The following is a 21,810-nucleotide window of genomic DNA, read 5'->3' as shown; positions in this document are numbered from 1 at the left end:
CCTAAAAAGTTGCATGTATAGCAACAGCTTCTTAGATACAGGATTTTCACAGCTTTGAGAACTACCTTACTGTTACTACTCTTGACTCATTATTATTCTGGAATCCCTAAATTTCTAAAAATGCTTAAAGTTTTGGTTTCAGTGCAGGTTTGATCAGCTTCAGTGTGAAGTCTGTGTGTACCTATAGGGTTTTGGAATTGGGGAAAATATTTTATCTTGTAGCCATTGTTATTAATTGTAATTTTGTTAATTTTCATACGCACCTAATCAGACCCCTAGAAGAAGATAAGGAGCTGGCATAAATCATGGAGCTGTGACAGGCAGTGCCAAGGGTTTGGTTCAAAATCCCTCTTGCAAAGAATTTACAATGGTTGCAAGTGCACAAATAAGATTTTGAACCCCGAGCCACTTACTATAAGATCATATTTTATTGAAAATATCATAAACTTTATTCTACCCCTCAGGAATTCAATGGATAAATTACTTTTGAAATCCCTTTTGGAATTTTATATATAGGGCTTTGGTTTTTTTCTCTCCTTAGTTTGATTTCAGAAAAACATATCTGTAGTATTTGGTGCTTTCTTTTTCCCAAATTTCCATCTGTAGGAGCTCTTGAATCATTTATTCTGTATTTTAATATCTTTCACTTAAAACACACACAAAAGTCTATTGCTTGGAATGCCATTCTGAGGGATGGGGTTAGGATGTTTTAGATGTAAAATATTCTCTTTTGTATTCCTCTTTTTCCAGAGAAAGATTTCAGGATCTGCTCTGGGCAGTTTAGTGGCTTTGCTTACTTTTTGAGTATTTTAATTGGGGGCCAGAAATAGGTAGAAAATTTTTCCTTTCACTCTATTTTTTCTTTTTTTTTTAGCTCCAATTCAAGTGATGAAATTAAATAGTTGTAAGCGATCCTTTAAGTGTCCCCATTTGACCAACTTTGAGAGGCAGCAGCTTCCTGAGAGAGTTGAAGCAATGTTTGCCAATCCTTGTAAAGCATTTCACCTCTTCAGAGGCTAAAGCCTCTCAAAACCAAGAACAATTAAAGCGAGAGCCTTTCAGAGCGACTGGGGAATTCAGCAAAATAAATCAGAAATCCTCTGCCGTGGCTCTGGAGGCTTGCCTCATTATAAGAGCAGATCTATTAGCCCCCTTGCCATTGTCTTTCATTTCTCGAGTGAGGTGATTCTAATTAAATTAATCTGCATGTCAATCTATCGGTGATCAATCAAAAGGGCTGAGGTCCCCCTTTGCGGCACTGTGCTTGCGGCTGACAGGGGCTGATAATGGAGGAAGAAATAAACTGTCGAGCAAAGTTAATTAGTCAACATAATAGGTGGATTAAACAGGAGCTGCTGATTGCTGTTTCACATGTCGAAGCATGAGGTGGGAGCTGAAACTGCAATTAACAGACAATTATTATATTTGGTTGTAAGAGGTCGCATGAATAAACATATCTCTGTGGGTTTCAGTCTTTAATCCCTTTCCCTGTTTAATGTAAGGAGAAGTGTAGGTCATTTCTTCTTATTGTTTTAGTCAAAGTTCTCGAAGGCGGCGCGTGCTCCTGGCAAACCAGCAGCCAGCTGAAGGCCAAATCTTTGGCTGGGGTGAAACTGGGAATGCCATACTTTTGCTGGGAAGAGGCTGTGGGAGGGGTGGCTGAAGGAAAGCCAGGGAGGCTCAGACTGCTTGGTCTGAATGGGGTAGGAGGAGGTGTGCTGTGATGAGCTCACAGCTCTGCAAGGGACTTGTTTCTCCATGACATTCCATGGCTCACATGCCCTCTGCCTGGACAGGGATTTCCTTTGGGAGCCTCAGGGTTGAGCAGTCCCTCTGGACACCTTGGAGTGGCTGGGTCTTCTACTCTGGACCCATCATTTACCTGTTTGCCTCTGCTGGGTTGGCTCCTCTCCTGCCCTGGGCGGCTCTGGGGAGCAGAAATGTCTAATCCTTCCTCCAGTGCAGTCCTGCTGTGTCTCCCTCACCTCACCTCAAATCAAATCCCAGGTGTTGACATTGAGATAAGTTGAGAAATACAAATAATTCTAACACTGTATGAATAGGGTTGTGTTCTCCAGATCAAGACCCCACTGTCAAGTGTGTGTGTGTGTACACAAACATGCCGATACATATTCCTTAAGATAGAGCTCCGGAGAAATCTGGGCAAATCCAACAACCTGCAGTGACTGGGCTGAGGGGAGAGCAGCAGAGAAGGGTGGGGGTAAGGCAGACAACAACTCTTGTTACAACTTCACAAAATACACTTTTGTTTTCTTTTATTCTGAATTGATTCTCATTTGCAATGTCAACATCTCTATCTACTTCAGTGTGGAAACTGAAGGATAATTTAGGGTGAAACACAGCTGCCCTTGTATATAGGGGAAAAAAATACTTAATAAAGATCCTCTTGTTAAAATGATGGTTAACAGTGTGCTGTCTGCCACGCAGCTACAAACTCTGCAATTTGACTTAAAACTGCATCAAAAGCTTTCGATGCCAGAGACCCGCTCATCAATAGCGCCTCTTGTTAGATTTGTACAGCATAAGCACCAGTTATTATGTGAAATAGCTTTGCAATTTTCTACAGCTCCCAGCTGTTATTTATTTAACTGAGTTTATTACACTCCGCGCTTTATAAAAAACACACGGATTTATCCAAATTTTCCTCCATCTTGCTCTTGTGCTTGCAGGTCGTGGTGTCTACAACAGTCAATGTTGATGGCCATGTGCTGGCAGTGTCAGACAATATGTTTGTGCACAACAATTCCAAGCACGGGCGGAGAGCTCGAAGACTCGATCCCTCGGAAGGTACGCCTTCTTATCTGGAACATGGTAGGCAAATCATTTTCATTGGTTGGCATTGCTACTTTAAATGTGGATTTATTTGGTTTGTGTCTCTGGCTGCTGCTTTCAAAATTGTCCTGTAAGCATTTATTATCTCTGGGGCCAGACATTTGAAAGGGACTGGCCTCCAGACCAAAGGAGGAATTTTTCAAGTAGGTCAGCTCTAAATGTAGTGAAATGACAAACAAGTAAGCAAACATGGGTGCAGAGGTTGTTCTGTGTGTCAGTGAAGTGGAGTGATTTTTTTTTCATGTTGGTTGCATTTATTCAGCACCCAAAATTGGAGTCTGATTTTTTTTCCAGACTGCCCTGATTTTTGACATCTACAGGATGTTGCATATTTTCTGAAGTGCTCAGCACCCAAATTTTGGATTGCATTTCTTCTATCTAGAGGGTGCTGAGCTCTCTAGGAGATTCTTCTGTTCCTTTGAATTGCCCTAAATGAAAGCAGAGCCCTTTTGGAAATCCATCTGCTTACTTAAGCCATGGATGAATGTTCTTTTCTGGCTCCAGCTGTGCCAGCTGAGGACGTTGCTTTTCCCACAGCTGTTTGTCTCCCCTCCCTGCTCCAGGCTATTCTTCACCATGGCATGCCAGCTAGGATGGTTGTGTACTTGCTCCCTGGTCTCCTCCAGGCCAGTGAAGTTCATTTGAATTAAACCGTTTAAATAATCCCTCTTTGCCAATATGGCTTGTTGCTGAAATGATTGAAGGAGAAATGGTGCAAGGCAGTTTGGCTTTTCTGGAAGCACAGTAAGCTCCAGCAAGGGTGGGATGGGGGCACGTGGCTGGAAGCAGCCTGGGGACAGTAATCTCTTCTGTAAGGTCAGCTGGTCCTGGAAGGGAACATCTGCTGGTGACTGTAGGTGCTTAAAATGGGAGTTGTTGAGTGCAAATGTACTTTGAAAAATCTGGATTTGATTAATGTTTTGTTTTGCTCTTTGTCCTCAAAGTTGATGACTACTGCTGAAAAACAAAACAAAAACAGAGGGCATTTCACTCCCCTCTCCCTGTTCCAGCTTGGTAGAATAGCTCTTTGTTTTCAAAGCTGTTTGTAATCCTAAATTCAATAGGTGCTTGCTCCCTCTAAGAGATGTGTACCCTCAGCTGCCATTGAAGTAGCTGAGTGTAGAAGGCACCAGTCCTTTATGCTGGTTTGTTTCACAAATATTTGCCAAGGATCTGATGAATAATTAAATAGATTTTTCCAAAGAGTTTGAAGAAACCAGATAAAAATTTCTCTGGGAAGCAAATGCCACTCAGAGAAATGTTAACTAGATATGTTAAAAGAAATTATTAATGCTGAGAAATGGGAAAATGTGTGGGTTTCTACTGCTCAGTGGATTCCTGTGGAAATACTTTTCTATTCTGTTTATGCTTTCAGGCATCAGTCCTGTAAGCACTTATGCATATATTTAAGATTATGCTCACATATGGTCCTGTTGGGATCAATGAGGCTTCTTGTGTCAGAGAAGCTGAGGGTATTGATAAGTGTTTGCAGAATCGGGTCTGTAGTTCACACTTACTAACCTAAAATTCTTAGCTCAGCAGCGTTTCTCATTATATAAACATAACTTACATCTGTATTTATTTAGCTCTAACTTTTTATGTAGGCTACGAGCCATTTTCAGCCATAATTCATGTTATAGAATTTTTTTTTCATCCTGCCAACAACCTAATTTAATAAACAAACCACTGTCATAATTTTTTCTGAAATTTATAAGGAATGTATGAACTCTGTCTTTATTAATTAGCAGAAGGCATTACAAAGGGAAACTTCTTTCTGTTCAACTTTGTAATCTTTCCATTAAGTCTAGTCTTAAAAAAAACACTCCTTTTTTTTTTTTTCTTATATTCCTACTAAAGTAGTTGCCATATTTTTTTTTCTTTTTTCCCCATTGCAGTCTTCTCAGTGCATGCTTTTGGTTGAGGCAGTACTTAATTTCTCTTACATAAATGCCCTTATTCTCATGCATGGTGGTATCTCATTTTACCACAGCTGTCGTTCCCACTCCTACAACCTGGGCGATTCTGTTGGCAAAAAGCAACAAAAAAAAAGATAATTCTCTGCTTACGTAGCTGCACACACCTGAGTTACTGTGCTGATATTAAAAGTCAACATCTGCAAAATATCTCCATGTGTACATTTTGTGGGAAAGGTGATTTTTCTAATCTGCTTTCTCAGGCACCTCTCAAGCAACCTCATAAAGCAACTGCTAGTAAATTCTTACTTTTGAATAGCAACCTTCATACTACAAAATTGTTCTCTTCCCAAAGGCTTGGTGGAGCCTTTCTTTTTAACTCAAATCCTTCAGTCTAACTCTCCAGGAATTCTCTGAACATGTGTCCAAGAAACAGGAAAAAAATTTCAAAAATCCATAACTGTTGTTATGATATTATTAGGTATCTAAAACACTTAACTAAGTAAATAAAAAGAAAGAAAAAGGTTTAATGCTATTGAATTTTGGACAAGACCCATTAGAACAGATGACAGTTTCCTCCACTGAAATAATTTTTTGCTTTCACTTTGAGTCAGAAGATGTATTATTTTTCTCCAGTTTTTTGGAATTTTTATTTTGCATAGTATGAGAGGCTGTTTGTTTGCCTCTCCTCTCCCCAGCTTTTCTGCCTCCCTCGGGGAAGGACAGATTGACCTGAGCTGTATCCATGAGCAGGGAGATGGGAAGGGAATGTAGTCATGGTTTGTCTCTGGTTCATTGCTCTGCTGAGCAACTGCTCATCACAGGTTTGTAAAATCTGGGATCTGACTAAAATATACCCTTGACCAAATGTATTCCTGTGGACTTTTCCAGACGTTTAACTTCTTAACACAAATTCCTGATGGCAATAGAGATGAATGCCTGACTGTGAGGGCTGGGGAAAGGGGAGACAGGATGTAGAAAGGTGTGCTGGTTGTTGAGTTTACTTAGACAATATCCAGCTTATTTTTCCTTACAATCTCGTGTTTGCTGCTCTGAAACACGGAGTTACAGTTTATGTGACACCTAAAAGACACTTTGGGGGCCAAAAACCTGGAAAGAAAGCTGCACCTCTCGAGCCACTCAGGAGCCTAGTGTCTCCACATTTGGGTTTTACCATCTCATTAGCAGGTAGTCTGGATTATTTTTGGGACATCCAGCACATCTTTATTTATATCTTGCTTGTCAGACTTTTCAGTCAGTAAAGTGAAGGGTTTTTTTTGTAGCTTCTTTCTCTGAATATAACCAGGACCCCAGATCCTAGTTTTGTGTCCACATGCTGCCCCCTTGAAGCCAGTGGGTTAAGCATCCAATCTTTCAAATAAATATATCTACCTATCTTTTAAAAGTAATATCCTGGCAGAGGCCAATTATTATTTCATCCATGTCTGTGTGGTATAAATAGGGTAAGCCACAGTAATCTGTGGTTTTCAATAATTATCACTTTTTCATTCACAAATAGTTGGATCCTCACTGGTTTTATATTTCTGGTAAACCAGAAAGCCGGTGTGGTTGACCTTTCCAAATTATATATATAGTAAGATGTATAGTCAAGAGCCAACAGGCCCCAACAGTAGGATATATTTCAGCTTGTAGTTCATCCCAGGGTGTCAATTTTAAAAGCAAAATCTTCCCAATGAAATTTAAGTGATGAACTTATGGAAGGGGAGAGTTTTGGCAGGCATTGCAACAACTCTTTTCAAGTTTACCAGCAATAAATCCACTGCAAAGTTTCCAGTTAAAACTCTCATATCATTACAAAGTAAAAATTCTTTTTTCTCCTCAAATCTTTTGAATGTCTTTACAAGAATGTAAAGCCAATTGCAGCATCAGTTTCTCTATTATTTTTCCTCGCTGGCAGAATGCAATGCCCTCGAAAAATGATAGTCCCTGAGACCCTGTCAGTTTGCATGCTCTAACACTTTATTATCTAATGATCTAATATGCAACAAGGCAAAGAGGGGGTGCTTATCACCCTGACAGGATGCCTAAGAGAAGTGACTAAATTACTTTATGTACCATTAGCACTAGCTGCCAGGGTGAACTCACTGTGAGCATTTATGCAAATATTCCTGAATACATTCAAGTGGCCTTGTCAGGAAGACGACTGACAAGCAGCTTAAATGCTTGGGTTTTTAAAGGGACAGTTTTATTTCTTTTTTCTTTTCCTTCCTCCTCCATGGGAGAGCACTGAAGAATTAGGTGATAGTGAGGTTTGCTGATGATTTCGTTCTGAGTCAGCTCAACAGCAGCAGCAGATGAAAGATGCAGGATAGAAATAGACACAAATGATTAGATGTGATATCAGAGTTTGCAGGTGGAAGTGGAGATAACCACGATTTCCAAAGCAACGTCCTGCTGGTATTTTAATATGAAATATGCATAAATCTCTGTGTGTTTATATCTAAAATAAATCATTATGTAGCAAAACCAATAGTCCTGGTTCCCTTAAACGGGGAAGGATAGTGCAAGGCTGGGGTATTTGATCACTTCATTGTGGTACCTGAGACAGCCAAGCTTTTACAATGTTGTTTAGCTCATGACAGCAATGAGTGACTCCAACCGTTTGTCTGCAGGTGCAAAACCTCCTACAAGAAATAAAAAGCAGTAGTGGCTGTGCCTCAGCTGCACATGACAGGCAGATCCTCTTGTCAGCAGTGGGGCATTTAAAGAGTTTTTCTTGCCAATCCTGCCCATCCTGGGCCATTTAAGAGCTCACAGTTACTGCACAATCAGAGGTTTTCCACTGAGTCCTCAGATTTGAAAGCAAAACTGATTGCTAGGCTGTGCCTTAGTGAATCAGGTATTTTCTGTTTGGATTATTAAAAAAAGGAAAAATTTCCCTCACCTTATAAATTATTTTGAGAGGATAATATTTAAAATAAAGCTTTGAGACTGACTGCCCTTAGGTCTCATTTCTAGTCTTCCTGTAACAGAATTGTTGAGGACAGACATTGAATACCATGAATTCAGTTGCACGTGGTGGGTAATTCCTGAAAGATGCTCAGAAATCTGTCTTAGTGATTTTCTTCTTGTGCCCTAAGTGGCTCTGGCACAACTCTAAGCACTAAATTTTGGGCATTGTGTAGAGTTGTGAAGAGGATGACCTGATCAGCTCCATTTTAACCATTTTATCCCTCAATTCCTTGGTGGTGCCTATCTCTGTGCTAGTTGATGAAATTGTCACTCCAAGACAGAATACTGACTGAAGCAAAAATTTTAACAAGTTGAGATGGGTTAATCTTCAAAACTTGACACATTTTACCCTTAGTTGGTATAGGTTCATGTTGTTCATCAAAGTTAGGGACTATTGTATTAAAAAACTGGCCAGGTTTAAACAAAGAACCGTTAAAGTTTGACTTGCTTCATCCAGGGGTGGAAGCACCTGTTATAGTTTAGTGCTGAGCTTAAGAATGTTTTTGTGATTATATGAAAAATATAAACACACAAGCTTTTTCTGCATCATATCATTCCATATAGAGAAATGCAGTGGGCTTGATTTATTATTTAGAAGGGAAATATTGAAAAAAAATATTAGGATTCTACCACTCTACTTGAGGGGATCTTGTATGTTATTCTGAGTTATGTCTGCTTTCTAATTTATTTTCTATGAGGGAAGAATACCTTGGGTTGTTGGACATCTCTATGCATACACAGGGGAAAAAAATGTGACTTTCAGAGCATTGCACAACATGGATAGTAATAACAGTAAGTGAGCCTTGATATACGGAAGGATTGCAAAACTTCAAGCTGGAAATAATTTTCTTTATTTTTGCCAAGTTGTCTTTTTCATATCGGTTCCTTCATAAATGCAGTGACTCATAAATTCAGGCAATTTTTAACATAATGGCTTGTTATGTGTTCTTGGAGTTTGACCTCACTGAGTGTATAATATTAACCTTTTCACTGCCCTGTGGACTTACTCTGTTCTACAAAATGAGGGAGTGGTTGGGGCTGGAAGGGACTCTAGAGATCATCCAGTCCAACCCCCTGCTAAATCATGTTTGCCTGGAACAGGTGGCCCGGGATCCCATCCAGTCAGGTTTTGAATATCTCCAGGGAAGGAGACTCCACAACCTCTCTGGGCAGCCTGGTCCAGTGCTCTCTTACCCTCAAAACAAAATTTTTTCTCATAATCAGATAGAATTTTTAATTCAAGTGAGAACACCAGGGCTGGATTAGTTCAGAATGTGAACTTGGGTGGAATGGGAACATCTGTCCCTCTGAAGAGACAAAACATGGCCAGAGAGTTTAGATGCTTTACTTGATAGAATTGGTAGATAAAGGCTCATGATGATCTTAACAAGATTTTAACTCTGGGAGGCAGTGAGGTAAGCTTCCAGTACTGTGGCAAGTTCTCTGTTGTATATGTTGAGAAAGGGCATGGTTTTTTCCCAAAAAAGATATGGCAGGTTAGGGGGAGGTTAAGGTTTGAGTAATTCCTCACGTGGTTGAGGATGAGGTTCTCTGATGGGTGCTATGCAGGATGTCAGGCTGGGTGATCAAAATGGTCTTTTCAGGAGTGAAATGTTGAATTTACATCAGATCAGCAAAGCATGGCAGAGCTAGGATTTGTGCAGCTCCAATTTAGGCAACCAAAACTGAGTTAACTAAATTGTGCCCCACTGAATTTTGCTGATGTCTTTTTTTTTAAAATCTTCACCAGAGCAGAGTTGCTGTTTGCAGGCCCAGATCCCTTGTTCCTCCTTGGATATTACTGAGAATTGCACAAGAACTGGGTGGGTGGGTAGGTGGAGCTGCCCTTCTCACAGCCAGTCATGCCAAACACAAAGCAGAAAATCTTTTGTTTCTATTTGTCTGGGTCATAAATCATCCATTATGGAGAGGTACTCAAAAGCTTGGAATATCTGGCTGCAGCAATTCCGATCTTTCAAAATTTATTTTTAGTCTGTGGCTAAATGAAAACAAGATTTAAACAATGGATTCTTAATGGCTAGTTTAGGCAAGGAGATTCCAGAATTTTAGTTCTGCCATTAGAGTGTAGCTATTGCATGAAGTTGGAGGTTTGAGTTTGTGGGGTAGTTTTGGTTTTTAAACATTATTGTATAACATATTTATGCTAACACTTCTGCAGGAGACTTAGGACATACCATTTGAGATATTCTAGTCATTAATGAAAGGATTGCTGTTACATAATGTCCATGGAAATATCTTCTGAAAAGGCAGATTTGAATATTCCAATTGCCACAGTTAGAAAGGATTTTCCCTTGACAGTCATTTATCAGAGATTTAGGGTCACGTTCAGTTGAGAGGGGAAAATTGGGAATGGGAAAAACCTCGATTTTACAAAGACGAGATGTGTCAGTTTCTACCCACGAGCAACTGTCCTTTATGTTTTTCAACTAACTAACTAAATAAATAAAATAAATAAATAAAATACCCCCAAACAGCCCTTCCCCACCAATATCTAAGGGATGTCAAGCTGTGATATGTTGTCACCCTCTATTGTTACGAGGTTGTCATGAATTCATGGAAAAATAGCACCTGGATGAAGATAGAAAGCATTTTGCGAGTTTCCCTGAGGAGCTTTCAGAACTGTGCTCCCAAAATTGCAAAAAGAAGAAAACATGGGGAAAACTGCCATTGAATTTTGATACAGATTTGCACAGAAAAAACTGTTTTCTTATAGCAGACCCATAAGGGAGGAAAGTTCAGATGGAAATTCTCCAACCACCATAAGTGTTGACTCTTATTTGGAGAGTTTGACCAACCCTTTGCTGAAGGTTTGAGATTTCTCTCCAGACCTCAGAGGAACTGGAATACAGTCATGCAAGTAGAGAAAGCTTAACTCCCCTGTTTGGCAGAAACTTCACAGGTACCAGAACAGGAGAACATTCAGCAGCACTCAAATAAGAAATGAATATTCATAGATGAGGAGTATTCATTACATTTTAATTTGCTTTGCTGGCCACTATGTCACAAATATAATGGCATCATATGGGAGAAGGATACTTTAGAATTGGAGAAATGTTTGAGAAACACTCCACTGTGGCAGTGAAGTTTTTGCCAGGCGTTGTTTTTCCAACCTTCCAAAATGGGCACACCAGGAAGTGACAAAACATCATGTTATTGTGGTATGATTGGTATTATTTCTGAACAAATTCCTCTAATTTATCTTTTTCATTATAAGAAATGATTTATTGGTGTTATGGTGGGAAAAGATACTTTTTTGACTCAGTTCCCCTGCTGTTTTGAGCAAATTTTGAAGGAAAATAATTTTGTGAATTGTGGTTGGGATGTTGAAGGCCAAGAATTAGTGATTTTTTTGAGAATTCATCTGGATGTTATAAAATGTCATGATTTTCAAAGAAAATGGTGTTCACAGCAGTTTGCAGGTATCTGGACACTTCCAAATGTTTCATGTTGAGCACCCCAATATTTAAATACCCCAAAGCAATCAGTGGTTGTAAAAGGTCTTTGCTCCCATGAAACTTGTGCCCAAAGCTGTGAATCAACTCAGTGATAACAATCTCAGGATTAAAGGTTTGGTTAGGTGAAAATTTTCCACAAAACTGTCATTTAGAATATTCAGTTTAGAAAACTTTGCAAATAATGAACTCATCTTGTCACTGAACTGAGAGAGGATTGTAGTGAGCATTCAAGTCTCTGTCTGCCAAGTGTTTCCCCAGAAAAATGAGTATTTGACAAGGCTCCTCCACATGCAAGGAAATGAGTTAACAGCATAAACCAGGACACTGATGCAGAAAATGGAGCCCACCAGGGTGGGATGTTTGGAGTTGTTATTCTAATCTGGTTTGCTATTTGAAAGTTATTAATGTTTAGTAGCAAAGAATAAAAAATAAGCTACTAATAATTAATACTGGAATGAAAAAAGGCTTTGTGTTTGGCCCAAATCCCGAGTACCAGATTTTTTGGGAGTGTATGACATTGCAAAAAGTGTGCTTTCATTAAAGCCAGTAGTACAACTTCATAAAGTGGTTTTTAAAATCTTAGCCCAAACTGTTTGCTGAGCATAACCAGAAAGCTTTGTGTGTCACAATTAGTCCTTTCTGCTTTCCACCTTCATTCCATGAATTTATAGTTCTCTTTGTGACAAAACAAATCCTTAGCGTGAAAGTGACTGTAATATAAGCAGTGCTGGTTTATGACCTCACTGAGCAAAGTGAATGGGCTTAGGAAGTTTATTAAAAAGATCAAGAATAAAGTTTCATGAAAAACTTGTCTGAAATTTAGAAGTTTAAGATTATTTCTCAAAAGTTATTCAAACATTTAGATGTGTAAGTTAAGGTACAATGGCCACAGTGAAACGCTTAAAGAGATATGATGTGGATATTTAGGGTTTTCTAAACTGATCCATTTTTTGTGAGACAAGTGGCCATTCAAGGGTATAGGTATCCCAAATGAATTTTTTGGGGGAATTCTTGGACCTAAAGCCAAACTTGTAAAGCACCAAGGTGCCTAAAGCTGCACGTAGGTGTTTACTGGGATTCTTACAACTCTGGCTACAGAATTTCTATCTGTCTATGAGGTATTTTGAAAATTCCATTAGTTGCTTACTGGAACCACTGGATTGGTGGATGCTTCCAAAAATCTGGTCCCAGGTGCTGCAGGAACCTGTGTGCTGTTTGCTGTACTGCCCTTGAAGTGCCTGTTAGCACTGGGAGCGTAAGGAAGTTCAGAATTAATTATGTTTGGTTAATACCATATCATTATGGTTTTGTAGCAGCTTTCTCAGAGGTTCAGTATCTATCCCATGAAAAGGGAAAGTGCTTTTCCCACAGAGGTCCCTCCTGAGTTATGAAATGGCAGCAGAGTGCTGGATCTCTCCCTGCTGCTGGAGGCTGAACAGACAACTCGTGTTGCTGTTCCCTGAAAACCTGGGCTTGCATATGGAATTCATAGGTTTGGTGTTACCTGATCCATGCCCAGAGGGAAGGCCAGCACTTGGAGCAAATTCTGCCTAACCACAGCACTGCTCATCTTTCCAGCCACAGCATTAGTGCATGGGTTGGGGTTTGAGGTCACAGCACTTTCCTGCAGGATGTTCAGGTGAGAGCATTGCTCAACTCCCTGGGCTCTTTGAGGAGAAGAAGAGGGGGTGAAATAAATATTTCTGACCATGTTTGGTTCTCTGAGACACTGAAAGGTAAAGCTACTGTGATTAGGGGCCCTTTGGGGAAAATTACTCTTTTCCTGGGATTGCGACCCTGAAGGTGACGGTGAGTGCTGCCTCCTCCTTCAGCCCTGAGCCTGAGCAGAGGTGTCTGCAGGAAAGCCCAGAGTCAGGTGCCTGCTCAATATCAGCTGCCAAATATTTTTTATGAGGTTGCTTCTGGCTGCTCCCTACCTATGCTATCGTCTTGCTGAGATCCCTTGGTACTTTCCTGAGCCAGCACGGAACTCCCTGGGTCTCCAAGCTTGCAGAGGTGTCTTCCCATTTCTGCTTATTGTAGAGAGGAAAGAGGATCCTAATTTAGGCAGGCTGACTCACCCAGCCAGAGCTGGAGTCTGACGTTTGACAGGCTGCAATGCCTGAGGTAGGTGGTCTGAATGCAGCCCTAAATAAATAAATAAAAACCTAGCATGACTTTATCAGAGACATTGAAAGAACAACTTCTCTAAGCATTTGTAGGCTCGAGTCCAAAGTATTCACACAGATTTTCAGCGTGCTGGTTTTATGTGGTGTCATTGCTGGACAGATACTGTGAACTATAAATATAATTTTATGCTTATGTTTTTGCAAGTAAAGCCTAAATGGCTCGGAGGGGGTGCCTGACCCTGCACTCGGAGCAGCACAAAGAACAGAGGAAGGAACAGTCTGAGAGACACAGCACAGCACAGACAAGGGGGTCTCAGTCTGTGCAGTACAGTCGTGGCTGCTGCTTGAAATGCAGTGCAGGTTATGTTTCTTCCATCTCTGTCCCACTGCCATCACAAACAGGGGCTGAGGATTATATTGCATTGCTGAATCTAATAACAATAATAAAAATATTATTATTACTATTATTATTATGAAAATAATAATAATAATAATAATAATAATAATAATAATAATAATAATAATAATAATAATAATAATAATAATAATAATAGTAGAACAATATTATTAATTAATTTGCATATCCACTTTTTCCATCCTAGATATTCATTAGTTTTCTGAGTATTTCTGGCCAGAACAGAAATTTAGCTAAACCCTCTGATCACTGGGATGCTTTTCCTGCAGAAGAGCCAGATTCCCTACCTTTCCCCTTGGCGCAGGGCCTGAGAACCCAAGGCCGTGCATCAGACCTTGGTCCCTCCATTGGCAGCTCTATGTAACCTGTCAGAGACAGCCCGAGCACAATTTTTGCACATGATGAATATGGATCTTTGCTGCATCTGGCAGGCTGCAGCAATGAATGCAGGAGACTGTCGTTAATAGATAATAAAAGCAGAAAGAAACATTAATGGGAATAAGCTTTTCTTTTACTGGGACTGATTATTACTTTTCTGTTCTTGGGCTGTGACTAGATTGAGCTGCAAAGAGCAGCTACCAGTGCTGAGTGCACACATGTGTTTTGTTGCTGACTGCTTTTTAATCTGAAATATTTAACCATGACATCTTCAAAGTGCGACTGTGTCATACATCCTCATACACTAATAGATTTCAAAGATGAAGAGCCTTGCTGCTTTATGGTTAGTCATGCCTTCATCTATAAATTTATGGCAGTACTATGGTTTAATGAATTGAACAAGTCCCAGAACAACAACAAAAATGCTCTTTTGTTTGAATTTAGATATAGTGTGCTTTGTTCTTCAAAAGAGTAATAAAAGCAATATGTTTCTTTAGTGGTAAACTTTGGGGTAACTTCATCTCACATTATTAATGAAGCACTTGGGGAGCTGTGTGTGCACATGTACATGTGTGTGTGTGGTAAATGGGTGCTTTCAGTCGTGGTGTTGGACCTAGGCTGAGCATTCATATTCCGATAGCGATAGGCAAAGCTCCCAGAACAGATGGAGCAGAGTTCAGCACAAAGGTTTAATCCTATCAGGATGATTCCTGTATGGCCATCTGGATAATCCGGTGCACAAATTCAGTGCCTGTTAAAAGTACAACGTAGGCCAAGATTAGCGTCACAGATTTTCCACTAGACTTGTTCATATTTGACTTTATGATTCTCAGACTCCAGAAAATTGCATTAGAGAGCCTGTGATTTGTGAGAGAAATCAGATGAGGAATAAGAACTCTTAGGGTACTTGAATTTCCCTTGAAGAAACTGGATTGCAGGCACTCCCTGTCCCTGGCAGAACTGCTTTGTGTTTCTGCACGGGTTGTTCTTGTTTCTGAAAGACGATTACTGTGAGCTCTCTGTTGTGGGCAGATTTCTCAGTTCTGTTGAACAAAGAGACCCCAGCTGAAGATTATATTAGTTGAATTTTGTTTTTTTCAGGAAAATAAATTCTTTGTTTCCTGTAGAATCCACCTCAGGTGAATTTCTGATTGTTGCACTGTGTAATGTAGTCGGGGGGGATTAATTTGAGGGATGCGAGGTTCTGGTTTTTTCTTTCTGATAGTGAAAGATGTAATAAAAATGTAATTGATACTAGTATTTAGTTTGGCAGTGAGAATTTAGATTTAGATTGAACTCTGTTTCATCTAGAATAGTTTCTGTGTATCACTAACTGAACCTTGCCAGTGTGGCCATAATGTACCAGTGGGTGTTGGAGCATCAAGGCTCAGCCCTGTTGTGCTCTGGATGCTGACCCTGTTGCACCTTACAGGATTTTGTCTGGTCCTATGTTGTGACTCTAGGGAAATTTACTATGAGGGATTTACTGTTTTGTAAAGGTACTGATGGAAAATGAAAATGAGAAAACATGACCAGGGTTGGTGGTAAAACAAACTAGGAATTTTGAAATTGTACCCACCTGCCCTTCTGTTGGGTTGGGGTATAGCAATGCAGTAAAACACAGGGTTAACATTTAGCAAATATAAAATTCTTTGTTGGATCGTGAAGAACCAGTCAGTTAAATGAAGTATGCTTTGGAGTATCAGAACTATGCAGAGATGTTTGTTTTGACAAACTTTTAGGGCTGATTTATAGTACTCATTTTGGACTTCCATTTGCAAGGTTGCCTCCATCCTCACCCAGAAATTGCATCAGTACAATTAGTTTTAAACTTCAGTGCACTTAACCAGATGCAGGCTCCTTTCTGACATGCCTATTGTTTTTAAAGTAGTCATAGTGACTTAACTGGGCTTCATAACTTCATAAAGGAAGTTGATGGTGGAAAGCCATTGAAATTGCAATGGGAAAGGCAGATACATTTTTTTTTCACTGTTGATTTAACAAAATTTTGGAGCCCATACTCAGATACAGCAATCCCATCCATGTGTCACACCTCAGTCTCCTGCATGGTGTTTATTGCCTTTGGCTTTCACACGCTGTTCGTGTTCCTCTGCAAGTGGCACCATGGGGTGGAGGAAGGGCTGAAGGAATAGAGTTGCAATAATCTGGGGGCTCGTGGTAAAACATTTATCTCACTTGGGGGTCAAAATATGTTTGTGCATCCCTGGGGGAGCAGAGCAGCCACTGCTTTGGTGTTGAGGTCTGAGCAAACCCATCCCCTGTTGTGCAGCTGGAGGTGATGCCAAGATTTGAAAGGCCCTGTGCAATATTCTTGAATGTCTGGTTTTCCTCCTGACCCAGTCTGTGCATCCCTGAGCACCTGAGCTGCTCAAGAGCACAGGGAGTGCTGAGGCTGAGGGGCAGGCACTAGTTTAGCAATGTTTGGCCAAAGCCACCTGCAGCAGTTTCCTCATGGCTGACTCAAAATGAAAGTCCTGCAATTCTGGGGCAAAAATGATGAATACAAAAATTAGAGCTTAAAGCCAGCCCAAAATTTCCTTTGAATAAAAAGATCAGGGTAGCACATAAAAATAATTGACAATAAATTAGGCTTCTTGAAATATATACATTTAGAGAGAGTGCAGATATATTTCTCAAGAAGAAGAAAACATGTATTGTTTATATATATTAATGTTTAGGTTGAACCTATCTATTTAGTTTAACATAATTTTAAGTGGATTTGTAACATTGCATTTTTCTTGGGGAATTTATTATTTGCCAAACAGACATGACAGACCTTTCTTTGGAGGTCAAGTTTTACAGACTTGCAGGGAGAAACTAAGGACTCTGACTGTTTTATTAATTTTTGGAAAGTAGGAGTTAGCTCCTAAAGTAAAACAAAAAATAACCCAAATAAGCAAAGAAACTCCCAGAACTTCCTCTGTGATGTGAAAGGGTTTAAGAGAATTAATGAAAATACATTTCTTGCAATCATACAGAGATAACTAAATTATTATTTTATGGAAATGTTGTAAGTAAAATACAGAGCAGATTTTTTTTTTGTAACAGGTCTCTCATTATTCTGGATTGCTTCCTTTTTCCATGCAGTCATTTTTCAGGCACTGATCAACAACTGAGAGCTTTGGAAATCATTAAGGAAAGAGAAACACAGAGGACTCCATGAAATGTAACTTTGCTAGCTGAGGCATCAGCAAGGATAAAAGAGAAACACTGGCTTAAGTATTGATTGTAGGTGGAATATTATCCCAGGTAATTTACATTTTCATTTCCCATTAATGGGAGCCGTGCATCCAAAACGTTCAGCAGAAAATCACAGCCAAGACCTTTAATTTCACTACTGGAAACCAGAAAAAATGCAACCTTCCATCCCTTCCTTTCCCTTCCCCCAACCTGGAGGGATTGCACGGCTCGTGTATTTTTGGTTCAGTGATTTCACCCAGTGCAGATGTCATGAAGGACCGGGAGGAGGTTGCCATTTTTGGCAGGGTGCTGTAATCTTTAAGGCTTGCATATGCTAAAACCCCCAAATATCGAGGAGCAGGGCATCACATCCTCGTGCCTGTGTCGCACAAAGCTGCAGGAGTTATCTGCTCCAGGGGGAAACCTCTGCTGCCCTGTTTCCTGCACAGCAGCTGCTCATTGTCAGCAGAGAATGGGACACGGAGCCGGCTCGAGACGCAAAAGGAAGGCAGGAAGATCATCACTTCACCCAGATAAGCAGCAAACACATTGTTTAGCTTAAGAGTGAAGATTTAATGCTCCAGTAAAATACATAAAAGCTCAGCCACATTCCCTTTCCCTGAAGTGTCCTTTGGGCTGGTCCCGAGGACCTTTCCCCATCCAGGCTGGTTTCATAATCTTCAGTTGCTTTCAGCTGCCTATACTGGATGCCAGCCCCAGCAATGCCCCACAAACCAGCCTGGAATGGCACTGCTGCCTGGGGAGGCAGAATTTTTAGGGTTCACCCTTTCAGCATGCTCAGATTAGTGAGCAGCCTGACAATTCCCACTTTTCAGGAAAGACGATATTATTTAGGGGAAAACAAAACCACCCAAAACCCAAACAATCCCCCTCCCCACTTAACAAAACAGCCCAGCTCAACCCCTCAAAAAATATTTGGTTTATCCTTTTAAATTGGAAAAAAGTCCCAGAATTAGTGCTGAGTCCTGAGGCCAAGGTGTTGGCATTGCTGTGTTGGCTGTGCTGCTGCTGGTCCTTGTGTGTGGCTGGATGAGCCCTGCCCTGCACAGGGGGGTCCACAAGTGACCCAAGGCAGTTGTGAAACAGCCCCAGTTCTGTATCCACGGCCCAGGTCTTGGGAGCTTTTCACAGGGCCCAACTATCTTACAAAACCGAGTTCCTTATCCTGCAACTTCTTCAGCGGGGTTTTTAGGCACTTGAGTGCTTTGTTGAATCACAACTTCCATAAGTTACGGTTTTGAGTGCTTAAAACTGATTTGTGTTGATATTCTGAAAAGTTTGGTGAAAGCATTTAACGGGTTGCAGGATCAGACCCATAAACTGTGGGTTAATCTGTGGCTCATTTATTTATTTAGCCTGGAATTAGGTTTTACCCAAGGAAAAAAAAAAGGAAAATTAAATTAAATTCCAGATATTTTCAGTACTTCCTCTAAGATGAGACATAAATTCCCTGTTCCTCTTAATTCCCAGTTTTAACTGCCTTTATGCAACTCTCCTTGCGTGTCACAATACTCTTAGAGAGAAGAAAAATAAAAGCCTGTGCCCTATCATTTAAACTCCTGTTGTGATGCAGCAACTCTTGTCAGAGCCTCATCTATGGAATAATAGAGGATGAAACCACACTTCATGATAAAAACTGCAGGCAAGGTCATTCTTACAGTCACCAGCACAAACTGGATATTAATCATAGAGCAAATACATTTCAGAAGCTAAACAGGAGCAGTCCCAGAGCCCCGCTGATAGCTGTGCATCCCACTAATTCACCTCAGTGAACATTTACCTCTAAGCTCAATTAACCCTTATTCCAAGGCCACCCATAAACTTTGTGGTAAATATGTTTTTTTCCCTCCGGCCTCTGTTTTCTATCAGTGGAACAGATCATTTCTGTTGGAGGATAAAAAGCTATCTCTGTTTAGAAATGCAGGTCCCTAATTAAGAGTATGAAACGTCCAGTGTGTGTTTGTGAGGGGCTGGAGTTTGTAGATTATTGATTCTGTAAATTCAGATGCTCCTGAGGCTGTCTGTTATTTCTTCTGTCATCAGGTGCTGTTTGAGGCAGGTAAAAATGCTCAGGAGGCAGATGAGCGGTGGTGGGGGAGAGGAATTTCCTCCTGAAATTGCCTGCACACAAAGTTAGTTGTTAAACGTGTACAAGAAGCTAAGAGGAGACATTGTTGCTGTTGTTTAGTTATTATTATTGTTATTAATATTATTAGTTATATGTTATTTGTATTATTAGTACTCTTATTATTCTCCCTGCCAAGCATTGTTCAGAGGCAAATTGGAAATGTGGTAATTAGGCCCTGACTGGTAGTGTAGTACTTGTGTCCTGAGCCAAAGTTCAACACCCTGAAATGAAATTTAAACCAATTAATCTGTTAGATTTTTATCGCTTGTCCGTGTTTTCTCAGCAATTCCCTCAGCACGTGGCCTTTGATCAACTCTCATACAAAAGCTAAAATGTGTGCCTGCTGCTAGCAAGATGGGGCTGACATTAACATGGCACTCATAAAACAATCAGAGCAGTGAAGCCCTCAAACAGACAGGGCAGAGTAATATTTAATAAAAGCGCACACATAATCTTCAGAATTAGCATTTTGTGCCTTGCAGTACCTTTGGGAGAAGAGCTTTTATTTGTGGAGTGATCATTATTATAACAAAGAAGAGCTACCTAATAATTTCCACTTTAACTCTGCAATATGCCACGAGCGTTTCTGAACCATTATGCTAAACTGTGGCGGGGTAATCATTTTATTGTCACAGTTTGAGGGAAGAAAAATCCCTGTGTATCAGTAGCTGGGAAGTGTGGGAACACAGGAACACACCGGCACACGCAGCACACAACAAAAAACTTTTCCTTTTTTTGCTCCCCATGTGCTGGAGTGGGGTCCTGCCATCCTTTGTATGGGACGTGATAAGATTTTAACAATGTGTACATTGAGAAAAACGAAGATTTCATAAGAACGTTGTTTTCCTTGGAGCCATTAATGTTTTTACTCATAAATCCTTAACATTGATTGACAGAGCCCTTAGCTTTGAAGCCAGTGGCAGGATTCCCAATGGCCTCAGTAAGTTTGGGATTGCAGATCCTCCTCTGCCACTTCTGTCTGTGAGCCTGGCCCGTGGGAGCAGCACGGTGGGACTGTCACGGGTGGGCTCTGACTTGCCCTGGTGTTGTGCGAACAAGGAGAGCAGCTCATGGAGGCTCCCAACCCTTAGGCCTTTCAGCAGGTGGAGGATGTGGCCACATCACCTTCAGTGAGGAGCTGCAAGGTCCTGCTGCAGCTGGAGGGGGATGTTTGGTTCTCCCTCAGCCCAGCTGTTCTGAGGAAACACAATGAATGTGACACACTCACACCAAAGAGTCTGAAAATCCTGTCTGATAGCTGGGCTACCAAACTCTTTGGCTCTTATTGTACTTGGCTTCCAGCTGTTCATTCAACAACAACAAGAGAAAACTTCATATATGTAGGAATGAGCAATTATTCTTTTTTTTTTTGTTATAATTCTTCCCTGGACTTAAAGTCTGTTCATGTTATCAATCATGTACACTTCACTGCCTTGATTAGGACTGGTCTAAAGTCATTCACTGTATTTTTTTTATCAGTGAAACTTCAAACTTAGACTAAAAACTCTTTTTCTACAGAAAAATTTAAATTTTATGTAACCTTTTTTTCTATTTGTTTTAAAAACACCATTTCAGAAATGGTGGGGTTACAGAAGAGCATGAGAAGTGATAATATTTTGAAACAAAACATTTTGTTTTTCTTGGAGGTATTGAAAAGTGTTATAGTTAATTCTAAGTAGAGATTCTGGAACTTGGCATTCTGAAAAAAAAAAAATAAAAAAAAAGACAAGTTCTGTATTTTGATTTGTCTTCTGACCAAAACAAAATGTAGAAAAATCAAGGCCTCCAGTGAAAAGATTATTCTGCCTAGCTCTGTTTTCCTAGGGTTGCACAGAAGTAAACACCTTCCAGACGGTGCTTTGAAAGTTGCCAAGTGATTAAGAGCAGAAGTATGAAGAGCTGAGGGCCTGAGCTGGCCAGACATTTGTACCAGGGGCAGAAATAGAGCTGAGGTCACTGCCTTGCCCCCTCCCAGTGTTACCTGGGGTGATGCTGCCAACGGGACCCAATTCCATCCTCCTTGGTGCTCCAAACAAAGGGCCTGGGAAGGGCAAAGTTTTAGACAGACCAGTGTCCTGAATGGCACTGGTTATTGCAAATATGTCATTGTATAAACATGGTTTGTGCCCTCAAAAACAGGTAGCAGTCTGGATGCCTCCTTCAGCACGTCTTCCTTGGGGTGCAGCCCTTCAGAGCCACTTCCTTGGCTGGGCAGCACCTCCTGCAGCCCTTCCAACCTTTACAGACACTTAAAATAAGAGAGGTTGTGTGGGGAAAGCTGGGGAGTCCCTCTGGTTTTTGTGACATGGTAAAATTATGAAAT

The 21,810-nt window shown here is 40.5% G+C and overlaps 1 protein-coding gene across 4 annotated transcripts in view; it reads left to right on the top strand.

Annotated features, from left to right (window-relative positions):
* Nucleotides 1–21,810, top strand: part of EBF1 (EBF transcription factor 1) — a 267,557-nt gene that overhangs the window by 175,147 nt on the left and 70,600 nt on the right. For 2 of the 4 annotated variants that reach the window (XM_036391971.2, XM_036391967.2), the window contains exon 8: nt 2,691–2,808. In XM_036391971.2, coding sequence (XP_036247864.1) covers nt 2,691–2,808 — 118 coding nt within the window. Of the gene's footprint in view, nt 1–2,690; nt 2,833–21,810 lie in introns of all 4 variants that reach the window. The other 2 variants (XM_036391969.2, XM_036391968.2) reach the window with 1 other exon arrangement.

The sequence above is a fragment of the Molothrus ater genome, chromosome 15 (assembly GCF_012460135.2).
Source record: "Molothrus ater isolate BHLD 08-10-18 breed brown headed cowbird chromosome 15, BPBGC_Mater_1.1, whole genome shotgun sequence".
Taxonomy (NCBI): domain Eukaryota; kingdom Metazoa; phylum Chordata; class Aves; order Passeriformes; family Icteridae; genus Molothrus; species Molothrus ater.
This window is presented reverse-complemented; position numbering and strand designations above follow the sequence as displayed.